We start from the raw sequence: 19,319 nt of genomic DNA on the forward strand, positions 1-19,319 counted from the left end.
AAGAGACAAGGTCAGAGCAGGAGAACTAATTTTAAGCTTTTAATGACATAAACCTGTGGAGGCTCAGAGGGCACAAGTAAGCGGAAGCAGTCAGGACGGCCTCGGTTAGACAGTTTTGTCTCTCGTCTTCAGAACTCGGGTTACAGGCACTCACAGTGCTCAGGACTCCATACACTGCAGCCCTGGGAACTTTTCTTGTTGCTCTGTTGTTAAGAAGCAGGGCTGACATCTCAGTCACCTCATCAACTCTTAATGCTACTTTATTTTCTCAGACTGCAAACTAAGCACCTTCCTTCAAGGTTCTGTTCTATCTAAGAGGCTTCCGAAGTCACCCAGAATGGACGGCAATTAACAGCAGCCTAAGTGAGCCTTACTTTGCGTGCATGGTCATCGGGTATTTTGGCTTTCAGATCCATGCGGACCTCTAATTCTTTGACTAAGTAGGACAGAGTGTGGCTTTTTCTGAAGTCAGTTATGGAACAGTCAGGGGTTTGGGCTTCTTCTTCTGAAGAATAATCATCACTGGTCAGTTCGTGGATCCTGGCATAAGAAAAAGGAACAAGATTCATATTTTCAAAGTTTAGGTAAGTTCAAGACAAAGACTTAACCTTTCAAGTCCAAGGCTGGTGCTTTCAAAGAACCGCCAGAAGACAATCATGCAGAATCAGGTGCTTTGCCAAATCCATCAGCACTTGCCTGAGTCCTTTGTTCTCTGGAGGTAGAAAGTACGTTGGCAATTCCCCACCAAGGGGGACTCTGGGATAGCTGTCTGTACAATCTGCTCTTTTAGGCCACAGAATATGTTGTTTATCCTATGAAAGAAACAAATCTTCTCATAGATTACTTTAGACTCAACATTTCAACATGTTTAATGAGTTGTTAAAAGATTGTAGGCATAGTAGGAACTGGAGCAATGTTTCAGAGGTTAAGAGCACTGACTGGTCTTCCAGAGGATCCAGGTTTCATTCCCAGCACCCACATGGCTGCTCGCAACTGTTTCTAACTCTAGTTCCAGGGGATCTGATGCCCTATTCTGGTCTACACAGGCCACTTCATGCATATAATGCACATACATACAAACAGACAAAGCATTCATATACATAAAAATAAGACAAATAAATCTAAATATATTAAAAAATAATTTAGGTATATGTGGTAGTTTGAATAAGAATGACCCCATAGGCTCATATATTTGAATGTTTAGTCACCAGAGAATGGCACTATTTGAAAGGATTAGAAGAATTAGGAATTATGGCATGTTGGAGGAAGTATGTCATGAGGGGGCATGGCTTTGAGGCTTTAAAAGCCCATGCCAAGCCCAGAGTCTTTCTCTCTGCTTGAGGATCAGGATGTTAACTCTCAACTACTTCTCCAGCACCACGTCTGCCTGCTGCCATGTTCCCTCCTATGATGATAATGGACTAAACCTCTGAAACTGTGAGCAAGGCCCCAATTAAATGCTTTCTTTTTTAAGAACTGCCCTGGTCATGGTGCCACTTCACAGCAATAGAAGAGCAACTAAGACAGTATACAAGAATGGCTGAACAGAAAAGTAGTATTTTCAGATAAATACAGGCACTCTGGTGGATCTTGCAATATTCCTTCTACCAGATTTTTAGTCTGACTTATTCTGTTTGCTTCACCATAGACTGTCTAGGTGCAGGCCAGGCCTATGTTAGCTAAGCCAATGAAACACAAGGACAGACTGGTGGCATTACTAGAAAGAAAAGCAAGTCTCAGCCTCATATGAACAGAAAGGCTCGCTGTTCCAGTTGCTGACAGATCCCATCAAATTTTCAAATGAAATCAATGCCATGCTTGGCACCATAAGAGAGGAAGGAAATAAGTCACTGGCCACTTGCAGTCATCTGGGCCTGAAGTTTAGCCTATCTATCTCTGGACTTTATATAATAAGGGGTACATCCTTTGGAGGTGCAGCTTGTAATTTGTACTTGAAAGTACATATAAGCTCCTACTATGGATAAAATCAACAAACAACCCCAACCAAAAATCTCTGATCAAATGCCGAAACTTAATAATCCCTTTAGTAAGGTAACTCCAATGCTCAAGCAATCCCATATCATCTTTCCAACAATTCCTTTAGAAATTTGTAAAATGTTCATTTTTCTACATATAAATAACAGTACTAAAGGCCTACTAATCCAAACTTTGAGGAATTTGTATTATATAATAATTAAATCTAAAGAATGAATTAACTGTTAGAGTAAATAAATATCCAATTAAATTCTGAAATTTTAATGGTAAATAAAAAGTACACATTTTTTTGTCCTCATGTCCTGGCTAGCGTACAACCTAGCTAACATACAATTTCTTCACGGTAGCCTAGGAATATTTACCAATGTATTCACTGTAGGCATCTTCCATTAGCATAAAGCTTCAAGAGGGCAAGAGCTTATCTACTATATCCTAGTACCGGCCTAGCATTCAGTACTGACTGGATAAGTGAAGAAGACACAAGCTAGTAATTATATGCAGCATGCAAAACTGGAATCAGGTTTTTCATCTGCTCCAGTGGATTGTGAGGAACTCAGTGAAGACCTTACTGATCCATAGTTCTGTAACAGAATGCCTTCCATATAAGGTAAGTTTACTCAGTGTGCCTGCACAAGGCTGGACAGTGTCGGGCCACATTAATCACTGCAGTGGACAGCCACAGCTTTAGGAGATCATGTCTGCTGGAGAAAAGGTCTTTATCATTCTCTACACTTACCCTATATGCATCAGAGTCACGGCCCCAGACCCAGAGGACAGAGTGGGCTACAGGAGAAGACTTGACAGACTCACTGACATCACTCTGATTTGTAGGAACATCAAAGTTCACGGACATCATACTGGAGGTTGATGAATCATCACCAAACTAGAAAATGAAAAGTTGAACCCAACTGTGAGTGGAAATGGAGTTATGAGGGAGATTTTGCTTAAACCAAAAACTTAGTGAACATTCATCAGTATTCTAATGGAAATTCAGAAGGCAGGTTAGCAATAATCAGTAGGATCAGTTACTTCTTAGTAAATGTCCCAATAGTATTTTCTCATGGACACTAAGTGCAGTAAACAACTTTCATTCAACTCTGCCATAGAAAGTGAGAAAAAGCATGGATTATCTTCCTGTCCTTTTACTTCCTTTTTTTATGGTTTAGATTCAATGACTAACTAACTAGGCAATTTATTCCTCTCCCTTGCCAAAACTGAAATGGTTATTATTCTATAAAATTAGTTCTATAGTTAGAAGCTGAAGAAAGTATTCTTAGGGGATGGCGAGGTAGCTCAGAGGTTAAGCGCACTTAAGTAAGTAAGGTCTTACTGCTCTTGCAGAGGACCTGCTTAGGGTTCCCAGCACCCACATGGCGGCTCACAACCCTTTGTTAACTCCAGTTTCAGGGAATCTGACACCCTCTTCTGGTCTCTGTAGGCACCAGGCACACATATGATGCACATTATGTACATGCAGGCAAAACACTCATACATATGAAAAATAACAATACAATTTTCTAAAGAATTCTTATGGGTTTTATGTAGCTGCCATTTAGAGGTTATAGACTGTTGCTAATGCCATACAATCTTTAGAGCTAAAGAAGGGAAACTAGAAAAATGAAGGACCACACACATCTATAGTTTTTCTCCAAACCAAGATAAATGATTTGCTACATCTGCAAGACACCATGGTTCTACTGGTTTCTATAGAGAATGAGAAAAGGACCATGGAAGGGATGGAATAGGAAAGACATGAGAGAAAGGATTGAGCATGCTAAATTTGTATCTCTCAGTCTTATGAATAGAAACACACTCTTCTGCTATACAGAAGCGATGAAACTGAAAGGACACTGGTCCAGGGCAGTTCTGAAACAACCAGGACATCATCCAAAAGTCATACTGGATTTCAATCATATTTCTAAACCTTCTCTTTTCTCCTTAGAATACTTGGGCTTACAACAGGGAGATACACTCTCAGATGGTGTGTGTCTTTATTCATTATCTTGAGAGCCAAACACTGAGGAGTGCTAGTGACTGATCCATGGAAATCAGAGGAACATCTGCTCCAGATTGCTGCTGCCCCTCCTGAAAGGCCTATATATCTTTGTTTCTTATTATTTGTGGTAGTTTGAATGTAATTGGCCCCAATAAGCTCATAGGGAGTGGCACTATTAGGAGGTGTGGCTTTGTTGGAGTAGGTATGGCCTTGTTGGAGGAAGTGTGTCACTGTGGAGGTGGGCTTTGTGGTCTCATATATGCTCAGGCCATGCCCAGTGTCTCAGTTCACTTCTTTTGCCTGTAGATGAAGATGTAGAACTCTTACTCCTTCTCCAGCACCATGTCTGCCTGCATGCTGTCATGTCCCACCATGATGATAATGGGCTGAACATCTGAACTGTAAGCCACCCAATTAAATGTTTTACTTTATAAGAGTTACCATGGTTGCTGGATGGTGGTGGTGCATGCCTTTAATCCCAGCACTTGGGAGGCAGAGGCAGATGGATCTCTGTGAGTTTGAGGTCAGCCTGGGCTACAGAGTAAGTTCCAGGAAAGGCGCCAAAGCTACACAGAGAAACCCTGTCTTGAAAAACAATCAATCAATCAAACAAACAAAAGTTATCATGGTCATGGTGTCTCTACACAGCAATAGAAACCCAAACTAAGACACTATTTCTATTCATGTTGTCTGGGGTTTTTTAATTAAAGGGCTCAAATTTGCTTATGGTTTGTTCCCTAGAAATGATTTCCTGACTCTTATTTTAACAGTTTGTCTCTGGAAATTTTTCTATGACAATGTACAATGGGTCTTATGAAGGATAGGATAAATGCTGGTTTTGGTTTGATATCTTTTTTATAATCATTAATCTGGTTGTGCATGCGCCCTCTATCACTTACCCAGCAACAGTTTCACACCACTCAGTATCATTGTATTTACATATTCTTTCTTGCAAAATAGACAGACTAGAATGGCTGCATGTACACATGTGTGTGGATAAGTATGTGCGTGTCATGTATATATGCATACAGAGATGGTTAGAGAAAGCATACACCTAGCAATGCTACTTAATAAGTATTTTATTTATTGGTGGAAATATAATTTCTTGGTATTTTTGGAGGGGCAACATAATGGGATTTTAGGAAAAAGATGGTTCTCTTTCCCACATTTTATGTAGGTCTTAGTCATGCCTTAGAACAGTGATTCTCAACCTGTGGGTCAAATATATCAGATATTTATGTTATGATTCATGACAGTAGCAAAATTAGTCATGAAGTTGCAATGAAATAATTTCATGGTTGGGGATCACCACAACATGAGGAACTATATTAAAGGGTCACAGAATTAGGAAGGTTGAGAACCATTGCCTTAGAAGGATAAATTAATACTGAGTTAAATAGTAGTAACAATTCAAGTCTAGCTCCCATAACAAAGGGGAAAATAATTAAATACATATGAACGTAGACACAGTGCTAATACTTTGAGAAACAGATTGTTATCCATGCAGCTGATAATTTACAACAAAACCTGCCTTCATATATTTAATAGACAATAAAAATCTTAAAAGCTTTAAATGATAGTCACACATTTTAGCAATTTAATTTACAAAAAGTCAAAGGCAAAAACATGACATATTTATAAGTGAGTTAGTAAGAACTAGAAGAGACCAAGAAAAGGACCTGAACATAGTCCACATTTTCAAAGATATCTCCTCGATGGTAGCGCACAGGTTGGTCCCATTGGCAATGCAAACTATGCTGCTGGTTGACCAGACGGCATATCTGATGGTTTCCTGGGGTGAGAAGAAGTTACACAAATGATAAGCAAGGTCATGCAGTGACAGCATGCTTTTTCTTAGTGTAAGTCACTCAGCTTAGTATTGTGCCTCTTTCTTAGAGCTTAGGGGTATGCAGGCTATCTACACAGAGAAATACTCATTAATAGTTAATTAAATGAAATAATTAAAGAAGTCCCAGTTTGGGGGTGGAGAGATGGTTAAGCAGTTAAAAGTGCATACTGCTCTTCCAGATAACCTGAGTTTGGTCCTCACCACTCACACCAGGTGGCTCACAACCACTGGAACTCCAGCTCCAGGTGGATCTGACACCTCTGGCTGATAAGAACACCTGTATTCATGTGCTGCACATACCACCCCCCACATATACATAATTATAAATCAATCTTTAAAGTCACAGTTTCTCTCTATAGAAAACAAAGAGAGATTAACCCCACTAGTTAATTATTCTAGCAATTACATTCTGTTCATGTTGATTACATGGTTTAAAGACACCATCTATCTTTACAGAGAGAATTTGCTGTATATAGTTTCTAATTTCGTTTCAAATGTCTATGTAAGAGCTCAGGTTCCAAAGTACAGATTGACCACTAAATAATTCTAAAACCTGAATATATTCTTTATTCTCAAAATGGCAAATATAAACCATTAGAGGGACTGTAAAATGGGTGATAAATGGTCACAGCTAAGGTCCAATGCTCAAGAGTCCTTCCAGATGACCATACTCATCAAGAGAGGAGGGAACAACCGAAGGCCTTCTAGGACATTACTCTCCATTGCTGAGTTGTCAGATCTGTTCCCTGGGATCTAATTACCAACAAAATATTCGGAATACAGTCAAATCATCGATCTCTTGCCAACCTAAGTTCCTCTAGACTAGTGGTTCTATTTTTGGGGAAACAGACTTCAAAAGATGCTAATAAAGCATCACTTTCTCTAAAACAAATGAACAAATCATACACATGAGTGATTCCACGTATAACTATGGAAATGACTTCGGAACTCCTTTGCAACTTATCTACTGACCTGGGCTAAGATTTCCTACTAATTCTAGTCTAAATTCCTATTTCTAAAATTGTATTTGTTTTTAGGAAAGCAAGGGGGAAAAGGACATTTGCTTTGGCGGAGTATGCACATGTTGTTTCTAACATTTCTCTGTGTTTGCTTAAAGCAGTATTTTTCAACCTGTGGGTCACAAACCCCTTTGGGGGTTGATCGACCCTTTCCCAGGGGTTGCTATTAGACATTTACATTGCGATTCATAACAGTTACAAAATTACAGTTATGAAGTGGCAATGAAAATAATTTTATGGTTGGGGGGTCACAACATGAGGAACTGTATTAAAGGGTTGCAACATTAGGAAGGCTGAGAAGCACTGCCGTGGAGGAGTGCCTTGATGCCTGCGGTGGTGTTTATTGTGAGGGCAGAAGCTCGACTCCACTCCATTCATCCTGAGTCAGAATTTGCGTTGTACCAAGATCTCTAGGAGAATGACATGCATGTTAAGGATGGTTCAGTAGTTCAAAGCACTTGCTGCTCTTACAGAGGACCCCGGTGCAGTTCTCAGCACCCGTACAGGGGGTCTCACAACTGCCTATAGCTCTGGCTCCAGGAGATCCCATGCCCATTTCTAGCCTCTGCAGGCACTGCCAGCACATGGTACACAAACAAGCAGGCACACACCTATATACATAAACTAAAAATAAACAAGCTAAAAGATATAAGAAAGTCAGGCTAGGAGATGGCTCAGTAGGTAAAGGTACTTGCTGCCAAGCCTGATGACCTGAGTTCGGTACCTGGATCCCACATGGTGGAAAGTGAAAACTGACTCCCCTGGTTTTCCTCTTCTCTGACTTATCCTCTGACTGCCACTCACGCATTGTGGCATACTCAACACATACATATGCACACACGGATAAGTTTTAAAAAGATCTAGAAATGTCATAGATATAACTTCATACTGCTTTCGGGCTACACAGAAAGTCTGCCAGTCAAGCGTGCCAGAAGTGGATTTCCCACCTGCGCGCACTTGGGACACGACTCACCCAGCTGTGCCTCTTTGGCCATCTGAGTCTCGTGGATGATGTTGCGCAAGATCTGCTCCTCCTGCAGGAGCTTATGTTTCTCCAGGATCTCCTGCTGCCGCAGGTAGTGGTCATGCTGCTTCTGGTACTCTTTCAATTCATTCAGTGTTCTCTGGAGGGACCTTAACATTTGTAATATCAGAAAAAGCCAGACCTTGAAAAATCACCAATTTTAAAAACTTGCTTAAATACATGAACTTTATGGTTATCAGCAATAATTGTTATTAATAAAAACCCTATATCACAAGTTCAAGAATAATAATGCTAAATAAATGCTGTTTTAAAAATTAATACTTGGGAAACATTTAAATTTAAATTATTACTTAAGAAAAAACATAAATGCAAAGGCTTTCTCAAAAGCAAATGATGTGTTGGGTTTTTCATATGTCATAAAAACAGAAATCACCTGCCTTGTTTTCCCATGACTTCTAACTGAGCACATGCTAAGGCGAGGCGGAGCAGAGGGGGCTGTGGTGAGTCTGCTGTGGGGCCTTCCCCAGCTGAACTGGACCGTCTGTAAAACGTGCTCTCTCCCTTATGCGTCCTTTCTCCACAGTCAAAAAGCAATGCCACCCTCCCAGCCACCCAAGCTGAAAACACCATCTCCTCAAATATTTACACATCGTTATGGTGAACAGACAAAAGACAGATCTGGACAATAGAACCATGCGTTGAAATTTCACATAGTACAACATAAATATGCACATTTTTATGTCTCTGTAAGTCAGCTAAAATGAATTTAGGGTTGAGGCTATGTCAGAGAACTTGCCTAGCAAGTACAAGTCCTGGGTTTACTCCTTTGCATCATAGACAGATGATACACCAATACATAAGTAATTAAAAACTGGATCTGTGCTGGCTAGTTTTATGTTAACTTGACACAAGATAGAGTCATCTAAGAAGGGGAACTACAACTGAGAGAATCCTTCCATAAGACTGGGCTTCAGGCAAGCCTGTGGGCATTTTCTTTATTAATAATTGACACATGAGGGCCCATCCCACAGGGGGCTGTGTCACTCATAGACCGATGGTCCCAGGTGCTGTAAGAAAGCAGGCTGACCAAGTATTCCTCTGTGGCCTCTGCATCAGTTTTTGCTTCCAGGTTCCTGCCCTGACTTCCCTCAATGATGGACTGTAAGCTCTAAAATGGAATAAACTCTTCCTTCCCAAGTTCCTTTTGGTTATGGTGTTTTATCACAGGAATATATATTCCACTGACATTCAAAATCATTTTAGAATCCTTTTCTCATTTTCATTTTTATTGGCCATAGTATCCTGGTCTCATATTCTAGTTCCTTAAAACAGAGAAATATTGTTTAGAAATATTCATCACCATCTGATTTCAATGAGCCAGCTTCCTGACTATGTTTAAACCCTGGAACTTTATTATACACTGTATTATAATATGGAAAATTTAGACCTGTAAAGATTGTGAGGGAGTGAGTTCGGGTACTCAGAATTACATTGGAAGATGCTCAGCCAGGGCATATGCAATCTGGCCCAGTGGAACAGAAGGCTTTTACAAGGAAGCAAGCTTGCTACCATCTCTTCTGTCTCACTACATAATGCTTTAAACAGATTAGGAAATGAGTAAAAACCCACATTTAATGGGTTCTAAATTCCACCTTAATTTTTTAATAACCAAAATAGACTCAAAATATGAAGGCTAATTCTGAGGAGTAAAAAAATTTTCTTCTGAATCATACCAAGTTTCTTAGCTGGCCTTATTATCTATGGAAGCAAACATATTTTGCTAGGAATCCTGATAGGATCAAGTACAAAAGAGTTTCATTGCTGTTCAACCCAACATACACTCAATGAAAATGTGGATCAAAAGCAATGTCTGACCCTAGGAGCTAAAGGCTTAAAAAAAGATCAAATACTGTATGTACACATGATTCCACCGACACACTGTATTCTGTTAAATAAAACTAATCAGCAGAATTCCTGCATATCCAGAACCTCCCCAAGAGCACCAAGTGTCGTGATTACAACAAGAGGTCAAAGGGCTAGGAATGGTGCCTCACACTTGCGATCCTAGTACTTGGGAGGCTAAGACAGGAGGACTGCTGAGAGCTCATGGTGAGTCTGGGCTACACAGTGAGTTCTAGGTTAGTCTGAGTCGGGGTGGTTTGAACAAGAATGATCTCATATATTTGAATGCTTGGTCTGAAGTTTGTGGAACCATTTTGGAAAGGATTAGGAGGTGTGGCCTTGTTGGTAGAGGTGTGTCAGTGGGTATGGGCTCTGAGGTTTTAAAAGCTCACACCAGGCTCAGTCTCTCTCTTTCTCTGCTGCTACTTGTGGATCAAATGTAAGCTATCAACTCCCACTCCAGCACCATGACTGTCTGTCTGCTGCCATGGTCTGTCATGATGGTCATGAACTAACCCTCTGAAACTGTGAGCAAGTCCCAACTAAATTCTCTCCTTTACAAGTTGCTGTGGTCAGGCTGTTTCTTTGCAGCAATAGAAAAATAACTAAGACACTGGGCTATAGAACGAAACTGTGTGAAAACAACCAACCAACCTGTAAATATCTAAACTGAGAGCTTTTCATTACAATGTTGTCTATTCCTGGCACTGACGTTGTTGGAGAGTCAGGGGGGACTGTCACTGAACTGTGTTAAGCCACTTGGATTTGGTGAACAGGGATGGACCTGCACTATGAAGAGGTTTTCTCCTCAACTGTTTTGACCATGTTAAGGTAATGCTATGGTTTTAACCCAAGGGTCTCTGGTGTTGGTGCTTCAGTGCAATTTTCCCCTTCCAGTTACCTGTGCTGAGCCTCCAGCTTCTGCTCCAGTTTTTGCTGACACAGGACAGCATGCTTCCTCTTTATAGCTTGCTCAAACCCAGGTTTGGCCTGCAGAGCATGGTCGTAACAGAGCACCGAGTGGTTATATTCCCCGAGCATCTGGGGAGACAAAACAAACACACACATATATAACACAGTGGAAGAAATGTTATCCATGGCTGGTTGCATCTGTCCAAAGCCCGCATGATTTATGAAGTCTTATCTACCTTATTGTGCACTGAAAACCGTTTTGATCCTTCCCCACAACAGCAAGGCATACTACAGCTGGAAAGGCCTGCTATCTTTAAAAAGTTCAGCCCTCAGTTTAGAATTTCAGGTTTTTTATATTCTGTCCAAAAGCTAAGAGCATTATGACACAGTGTTGAGGTGATTTTCCCCCTTCCCACCAATTACTTTATTTCCATTGTTCAGACAAAAATGGAAAGGAAAAAAGCAGTCTCCTGAGAGAAAAAGAAGATGAAATAAACAAAGCCCAACTCCCTCTAGCAACTCTTTTAGCTCAACAAACAGAAAAGTAGTATTTACTGCATATATATTCCCCAGTGTATAGTAGCTGGTGAAGAAGTCGCTGTCATCCAGAGCAGCATGGACCACGACAGCAGCATCAGCAGAGAAATGTGCTCTGTGTAGAACATTGGCTAAATTGACCAGAGCAATGTCTTTATTGTGCCTAGAAGAGAAGAATGCAGCTAGAGGTCAGGGAGCACATGTCATAATTCTGTGTATCTACTCTCATGTTTCACATCTCATTTTAAAATTACTGACAATCCTTCCTCAACCTCATAGCTACAAATGTTGCCACAAAAATAAGATCTCACAGACATTCTATGATTTAAAAATTCATTTATGGCTTATATTTGCTTGAAGAGAAGTCCATTTGGGGGGTTGGGGAGAGAGCTCAGGGCTTGGACCTTCAGCTCTCACATAAAAGCCTGGTGCATTGACAGCATCACTTTAAGACAGAAGGATCCCAGGAGCCTGCTGACCAATCAGCTAATCTAACAGAAATATCAAACTTCAGGTTCAGTGAGAGACTCCATCTTAAAAATAAGGTGGACAGTGACAGAGGAAGACACTTGATGTAGCTCTCTGGTCTCTACACATGCAATGTGTGGGTATAGGCACCCATGCACATACACCTACACACATACAAGTCATGCTAATGCCTCCAGTATATGTCCTGGCACTAATATCTCATGTGAATCACAGCCTATTTACTTTATAAAGGTAATGAAAAGTATATTACACAGTTTTCACTTTGAACTTACTGATATCTGTGATCTTTTTCTTTTTGTGATGAGCTAATTTCTTTAAGACATGGAGAAGTGTCTAATTATAACACGACACTGCGTCTTATTGTTCCCCATGTGTTACTCTTTACCAATCCTCAGTGATGTGGCTAATGAGGAGGCCCTGAAGAGGAGGAATCTTACCTGGAAGAGAAGTGAAGTGCTCGCATGGCACACTCCACTACCTGATACGGTTCATTTTTTATTCTCCAGTAAAATGAAGCCAGGTTATACAGTACCCATGAGGAAGAGTTCTAGGAGGAATCAAAACAACAGTCACATCTAAGAAAAGACAGTTTCTTCGACTGAAGATGTTCAAAATGAGCACAACTCAGACACTGGCTCTTCTGAAACTCAAGATGAAGAAAGCAAGACAAACTACTGAGATAAGAACACAGGGATGCAGCACAAAAACACCACTCCTGTCCAAAGAACCTGGTAGAGCCATGGTGGGAGGCTGAGGCAGGAGGATTGTCAAGACTTTGAGGCTGGTCTGGGCTACACAGTGAGTTCCAGGCTAGACTGGACCTCACAGTGAGAACCTGTCTCTCACAAGCAAACACACAAATGAACAAGCAACAAAGTCCTATCAATGTCAGTGAGGGAGCATCCCACCCCAATTTTCCTGATTCCTCAAACTCACCTTTGGAAAGACAAGGTGAAGAGGGTAACTTCACTATAAAAATCAGAAATGCATTTGAAAATACAACTGTTTTCTTACTTTTATTCAAAAAATTCTCTCAATATATAGAACCAAGTATCTGAATAAACTATACATTAATGTTGTAATAATATATTTTATCTAATACCACCATAATTAATACTGCTTAGAAACAGAACTGTATTTTCTTCTTGAGATGAGGTCTCACAGAGTCCCAGCTGGCCTCCAACATGCTCTGTAGTCCAGGATGACTGAACTTGTGATGTTCCTGCCTCTGCCTCCAGAGTATGGAATGACAAGCATGCACCAGCCACACCGGGTTTATGCAATGCTGAACGGAAGTCAGGGCCCTACGAGGGCTGGGCAAGCACTGCACCAACTGAGCTAGACACCCCAGCCTGGGGCTCCTTAGGAACGGGGAAGGAAAGAGCAACAAGCGTCCTCTGAATCCCCACACCTGCCTGGATGACACATCTACATTCTTGGCTCGCGTTCCGTAATTCCCCACTTCCCTTAGTTTCTGGAGCTGGGGTCTCTGTGTTGCCTACACTGGTCTTAAGCTGGTGGGTTTAAGAGAGAAGCAGCTGAGACTATGGGCACACACTACCAGGGAGAAGTTCTTGTGAGAAAATTACAGAAGACTATAGTGGTAACTGGGGAAGAGAGCAGTGGTAATGTGTACTGTGTACAGATGCATCCATGGTTAATGTTCTTACAAACTTAACTAATATAATATAGTTTATAAGCCCCATTGCTTCGACTAGGTCCCCGTCCCCTTTTCTTGAATTAGTTTAAATAAGTCTTTTCAGTATCTCTTCCTGGTAAAGGAAATGACTCTACCTATGCCTCTCTCCTGTTGAATGCTGTATTTTGTACCAATGTAATCATTACTCTAGATCCTCCCGAGAGGAACACATCCCTGTGCGCACACAGTCTCCCAGCTCAGTCAGTCACTGGGTGACTCACCTTCTGCAGGCCTTCATGAATGAGGTGGCCTATGTCATCGATACTCCTTCCTAAGCGTTTAGATAAGTATGTGAAGATCGGATCTTCTTTAGGTAAAAGAGGGGCAGATAGATTAACTCTCTCTTGCACACCCTAAAGAAGGAGGCAATTTGAAAAACACAGTAAAAAAATAGTAGAGGATGTAAGACATAAGAAACTCAGTATCCCGTAGGATTTATTTTAAAGTAGTTTTAAGATATAAGATTCATAGGTAAAATTATAAAGTGGTTTGTGAGAAAAGAAAATACTTTTTATAAACATAAGACCAAATAAAAGAAAAACAAATGTCCCCCCAAACTCTAAAGTTCTCCACTTACTCGTAAGTGCTGAAAAGCATGTATACTATATGGAAGTTCTAGGATTTTAGTGCAATCAGGTTGTTCCGGGTCTGGAGGGACAGGAGATTCTGTGTCTATAAAATCCTCAGGGCTAAAATCAAGAAGCAGTTAGTGAATGAAAGAGGTACAACAGTACTTTGAAGAACATCTAATTTTCTCACAATCTCCTTGCACTTCAACCTTATAAGCAACAGTACTCAACCAACATTTGTACCTTTCCAAAGAGCTGCCATAAAAAGTCAAATGTTTGGGGAGTTCAAATTAAAAGAGGCAGGGCAAGAATCAGAAAATAGTAGTAGCTATGATGGTGGTCTTTCAAAGATTGGTAAATTACTGCTCAAATTTTTCTAGAAATGTCAAACTAAGCGAGAGTGCCATTGAAAGCCTTTCCATGTTCTTATGGATGCTGATCTTTAGGGGCTCCCTTTGCATTATGGCAGATGAAACTGTTTTAACTTGCACACATATGCTAATTCTGAGAAGTATTTCCACGTGTTTACTGGGCACTTGTGTTTTATTTTTTTTACTGTAAATAACTCCGTTTAATATTGTGGTATGAAATATATCTTAATTGATTTGCAAGCTTTCTATATACATTATGTACTTTGAACTTTCAAATTTCAATAAACTCATCAGTGATGAATCTTAACTTTCAGGAACTTCTTTCTTACTGATTCAGGCCTTGAAAAGAGAACCACTTTACCTGATGTCCTTGCTCTCCAGAGTTATATATGTGCCATCGTAGAGATCCAGGTCTCCCAAGGGCACTTTGGCCTTGATGCAGTCAGGATCTTCTTTATTGTGTCTCTGTTCTAGTCCTGTGTCTCTGTCCTCATTCTCTTCTATGTGAATTTTTTGAGCAACTAATTGCTTCTAGTAAGAAAATAAAAACACAACGGGGACCCGTGAGATGGCTCAGCAGGTAAAGGCACTTGCTACCAGGCCTGAGGATCTGACCATTTCCAGAACTCACATGATGGAACAGGAGAACTTCCTGCAAATTGCTTTCTAATTGTCATGCATTTATGCAGGTACCTACGTGTGCTTCAGCACACACACACACACCTCCACACACAAATAAATACAAGTTAAAGAAAAAATGGATTAAAAAATATTTCAGCTAGATGCCACTGATATCAAAAGAGAATTTAATGAGCACTGAACTAGTCAGAGGAAGGCACAGATTCTGAAGTGCTCTTAATTACCCTAGTTAACACCAGCCTCTCTAAAAGGTATCCATATGCAGGATTCATTTGTTCTGTTATGAAACATTATTTTGATAATGTATATGCTGATCCAAAATAAAAACTCAATTCTTTACATGAGTGTTCTTATGTTGATATACTGCTGTACATCTTGTTAAACTTAACACTATATTTTCACATTTGCCTGTATTAGTTATAGCTCTTAGATTTTCCACATGAATGCATGTATAAAAATATATCTTTTTTGTCAGTGCTTAGGTTGATTCTCTAAACTTTTTTCTTTACTTTAAAAACAAAACAAGCCGGGCGGTGGTGGCGCACGCCTTTAATCCCAGCACTCGGGAGGCAGAGGCAGGCGGATCTCTGTGAGTTAGAGGCCAGCCTGGGCTACCAAGTGAGTCCCAGGAAAGGCGCAAAGCTACACAGAGAAACCCTGTCTCGAAAAACCAAAAAAAAAAAAAAATAAAAAATTAAAAAAAAAAATAAAAACAAAACAAAACAAAGTGCTAGGGGCTGGAGAGATGGCTCAGTAGTTAAGAGCACTGACTGCTCTTCCAAAGGACCTGAGTTCAGCTGCCAGCACCCACATCAAGTGGTTCACAACACCCTGTAATTCCAACTGTAAGGGATCTATCTAATGTTTTCCTCTGGTCCCCATGGACACTCACATTCACGTGCATATACCTGACCCACATACACAAGTTTTTTTTTTTTTTTTTTTTAATTAAAAAAATACTTTAAAACTAAAATAATGGTCAAGTGGGCCAAAAACTTCTATCTGGGCAGGTCACAGATCCTACAGGAAAACTCAGTACCAGTATTCAGCTTAAACTATAGTGTAAATCCTTATCACTCTACCATAGATCAGCATCCCTCAGTCTTCAAGCTTCCTTCTGCTGTGTATGGTGAGTAATGCAGAGAACTACAGCTAGTCAAGTGCAGAGAACAAGAGACTGGGAAGTGCTTAGCTCTACTGGGACATCTATATCAAACTCACTGCAAGGCTCTTGTCGCAGAAGAGGGGGAAGAGTCAGAGATAATAGAGAACACCATCTCATACAGACACGACAGGCTACTGCACACATAAACTCACAGCAGCTGTGAAGCATTCACAAGACCAAGCCAGAGAAAATTCCAGCACGGATTGGGGAAGGGTGAGCCTTCCCACAGTCCCACCCCTAGTAGAGGAGCTATTGGCAACTGATGGCTGTTGGGGGTATCAGTTTACTTTCCCATAATAGGCTTGCCCATGTTCAGTGCAAGAATTCTGGCAGGCATACAACTAGGCATTTGAAGGTCAGAGGACATTATGTGGGAGTCGGTTCTCTCCTTCCATCATGTTGGTTCTGGAGACTGAACTCGATCACCAGGCTTAGCAGTACCCTTACCCACTTATCAGCCCTACATCTGATTTAGACACTGTTAAATCTGTTCTTCATGATGACTATAACAAGCTTAGCCATGTGATTTTCTTTGGTCAATGGAATGTGAGTAAACGTGATTATTTTCACAACTTTTTTTTTACTTAACCAATTTAAATTTTATTTATTATTATGTGTATATAAGTGCCTCCACTGGCATGCATGTGGAGGTCAATTCAAGTATCAACTCCAGCCTGTGCGGCAAGCACTTTTACCCACTGGGCCATCCTGCCAATCAGCCAGTGGAAACTGTGAACAGGCTCATTCATATTGCTTGGCTGTTCTTCCTTGAGCTCCTACCTTTCCTTCATGAGAACAGCACTGAGATTTCTTGTTTTTTTATTTTTAAAGATCCATTTATTTTTATTTTATGTGGGTTTGTGTGTGTGTGTGTGTGTGTGTGTGTGTGTGTGTGTGTGTACCACATGCATGCCTGCTGCCCAGAGAGGGCAAAAAAGGACACTGGATCCCCTGGAACTGGAGTTACAGACAGTTGTGAGCTGCAATGTGGGTGCTAGGAATTGAAGCCTGGTCCTCTGAAAGAGCAGCAAGTACTCTTACTGATGAGCCAGCTCTTCAGTGCCCAACCCACCGCCCCCCCCCCAATTTTAATTTTTTAATCAGTAAATATTTTTGTTTCTGGAAGAAAATAACTTAGAAACCTAAAATTATCATATCGTTGTCACGTATTTAAAATAATAACCTCTTAATATCATAGCCCATGTTCAAGTACTCAACTGTGTCTTTCTTCCCTTCTTTTGAATCCAGTTTTAAATTCCTGCTTGTATCAGAATCCCACTAGCCAGGTCAGCCCAGCTCCCAGCACAGACAGGCCTGTGCTGCTCTTGGCCTTGGGCAGAGAGGCTGCTTCCTGCAGTGGGCAGCACTCAGTGGAGACATGTACAAGACACTGAGAATAAGAGATTCAGTGCCCAGTCCTACATGAAACATCAGTATTAAGCTCACCACATGAAGGGTCAGGGACATGGTGGAAGAGGAGGCAGGAAGAATGGAAGAGCCAGAGGACGGTGTGTGTGTGTGTGTGTGTGTGTGTGTGTGTGTGTATGTGTATGTGTGTGTGTGCTGTGAAACATGACATGGCTCTGGCAATCACGATCTCACAGGAGCTGTGGTCACCTGCATCAAGGCGCCAGAACCCCAGCAGAGATAGGTACAGATGACCTCAAGCTCCTCCCTTATACTCAGGACTTAATGGTAGTGGGTTGTTGCTGGGGGAGGGAGAATCACTCCTTACTGAGGATATGGTCCACGGTGGGTTTCCCATCCTCCAGTAGAAAGCCCCACACCCATGAGCATATCGGCAGCGTTAACTGGACTTAGTAGGTTATTAAAAACAAACAAACATGAAGTTGGGAGGGAGAAATGTTGGGGGATATGAGAGGGGTTGGAGTGAGAAATGGGGGAGCAGATATCATATGTCATTGTATAATTAAAAAAATCCAAAAAGTCTTAAAAAAGAATACAATGAAATCTACACTACAACTAGTTGTTTATTTTCATCTATCCACATTTAGTAGTTCCCACACTATTTCCCCCTCTCCCTTCCCCATATGATTTGTTATGGAATCAGGCTGTTCGTCCCACAGAATCTGCCAGTCTTCTGGAAGGTTTTCATTGAAGGGTCCCTTAGTTCCTTAGCATCTTCCTCTGCATTTCTCTGAACACTGACGGGGGATTCTGGGTAAGATCCTGTCTGTGTCACAGATTTCTTGACAGTCTGACAAAACCTACAGGCCTCTCAGAGGAATCTTTTAAATAGGTAAAAGAAACTATGACAAAAGGAACTAGTAGTAGAGAAAACGATTGATGTCGGGTTTAATTAGATTTTTGGCAAGACAACTTAGCATGGAGACATGTCTACATTTTTTTTTTTTTTTTTTGGTGGTTTTTTGAGACAGGGTTTCTCTATGTAGCTTTGTGCCTTTCCTGGATCTCGCTCTGTAAACCAGGCTGGCCTCGAACTCACAAAGATCCGCCTGCCTCTGCCTCCCGAGTTCTGGGATTAAAGGCGTACGCCACCACCGCCCAGCTACATTTCTACATTTTTAATATATGCGCTGAAAATATTTCCAATATGATTTCCTTTTATTTTCTTCCGAACATTATAAAAGTCTAAACTATTTTAACTATTCCCAATTCCAACTACATACTGTTAATTTCATATAGTTTAACCTATTAGGACACCATAAATAAATACATTTAGCAACTTTTTCAAGGCTTTAAAATCACCATCATATATCCTATGTACTTCCACTCTATTTTTCTTTTTACACAGTAGATCCTTCACGTTTTCATACAAGTGAGGGTCTGTGGTTGGAAAACGTTCTGCTTATGTGCCAGAAAACATCTTCACCCTGACTTCATTCTTGAATGAGTTTTAAATCTCAGCTCGTTGAATACTCCACAACAGTCTCCTATGACTCATGTTCTGAAGCGACTTCCAGGATGTGCCCAGTTCCCAAGTCAGAGCCAGATCTTACTGAGCATCGTAGAGCTTTACTACATGTGACATTCTACCCTGACATGACGGTTAACTGAGGGTGCAGCTACTGCTGGACGACTTTTCTTTCATATTCATCAGCCTTTACTTTACCTTTCTGCTAATTTTCTCCTCAGATCCTTTGTAAGAGCAAAACTTGGCTCTACCCATATGGAAGCAGTATGCCTGGTCCTGCCCCTTCATCTTACTCA

At 40.8% G+C, this 19,319-nt stretch overlaps 1 protein-coding gene across 5 annotated transcripts in view; it reads right to left on the reverse strand.

Annotated features, from left to right (window-relative positions):
- Ttc17 (tetratricopeptide repeat domain 17) overlaps window positions 1-19,319 on the reverse strand; it is a 105,435-nt gene that overhangs the window by 67,056 nt on the left and 19,060 nt on the right. For all 5 annotated transcript variants that reach the window (XM_028879007.2, XM_028879006.2, XM_028879008.2 and 2 more), the window contains exons 3-13: window positions 14,685-14,854; window positions 13,961-14,072; window positions 13,605-13,736; window positions 12,122-12,231; window positions 11,214-11,358; window positions 10,648-10,787; window positions 7,833-7,993; window positions 5,671-5,783; window positions 2,732-2,878; window positions 697-812; window positions 375-540 (exon numbers count right to left, since the gene is read on the reverse strand). In XM_028879007.2, coding sequence (XP_028734840.1) covers window positions 375-540; window positions 697-812; window positions 2,732-2,878; window positions 5,671-5,783; window positions 7,833-7,993; window positions 10,648-10,787; window positions 11,214-11,358; window positions 12,122-12,231; window positions 13,605-13,736; window positions 13,961-14,072; window positions 14,685-14,854 — 1,512 coding nt within the window. The remainder of the gene's footprint in view (window positions 1-374; window positions 541-696; window positions 813-2,731; window positions 2,879-5,670; window positions 5,784-7,832; window positions 7,994-10,647; window positions 10,788-11,213; window positions 11,359-12,121; window positions 12,232-13,604; window positions 13,737-13,960; window positions 14,073-14,684; window positions 14,855-19,319) is intronic.

This window comes from Peromyscus leucopus, chromosome 4 (assembly GCF_004664715.2).
Source record: "Peromyscus leucopus breed LL Stock chromosome 4, UCI_PerLeu_2.1, whole genome shotgun sequence".
Taxonomy (NCBI): domain Eukaryota; kingdom Metazoa; phylum Chordata; class Mammalia; order Rodentia; family Cricetidae; genus Peromyscus; species Peromyscus leucopus.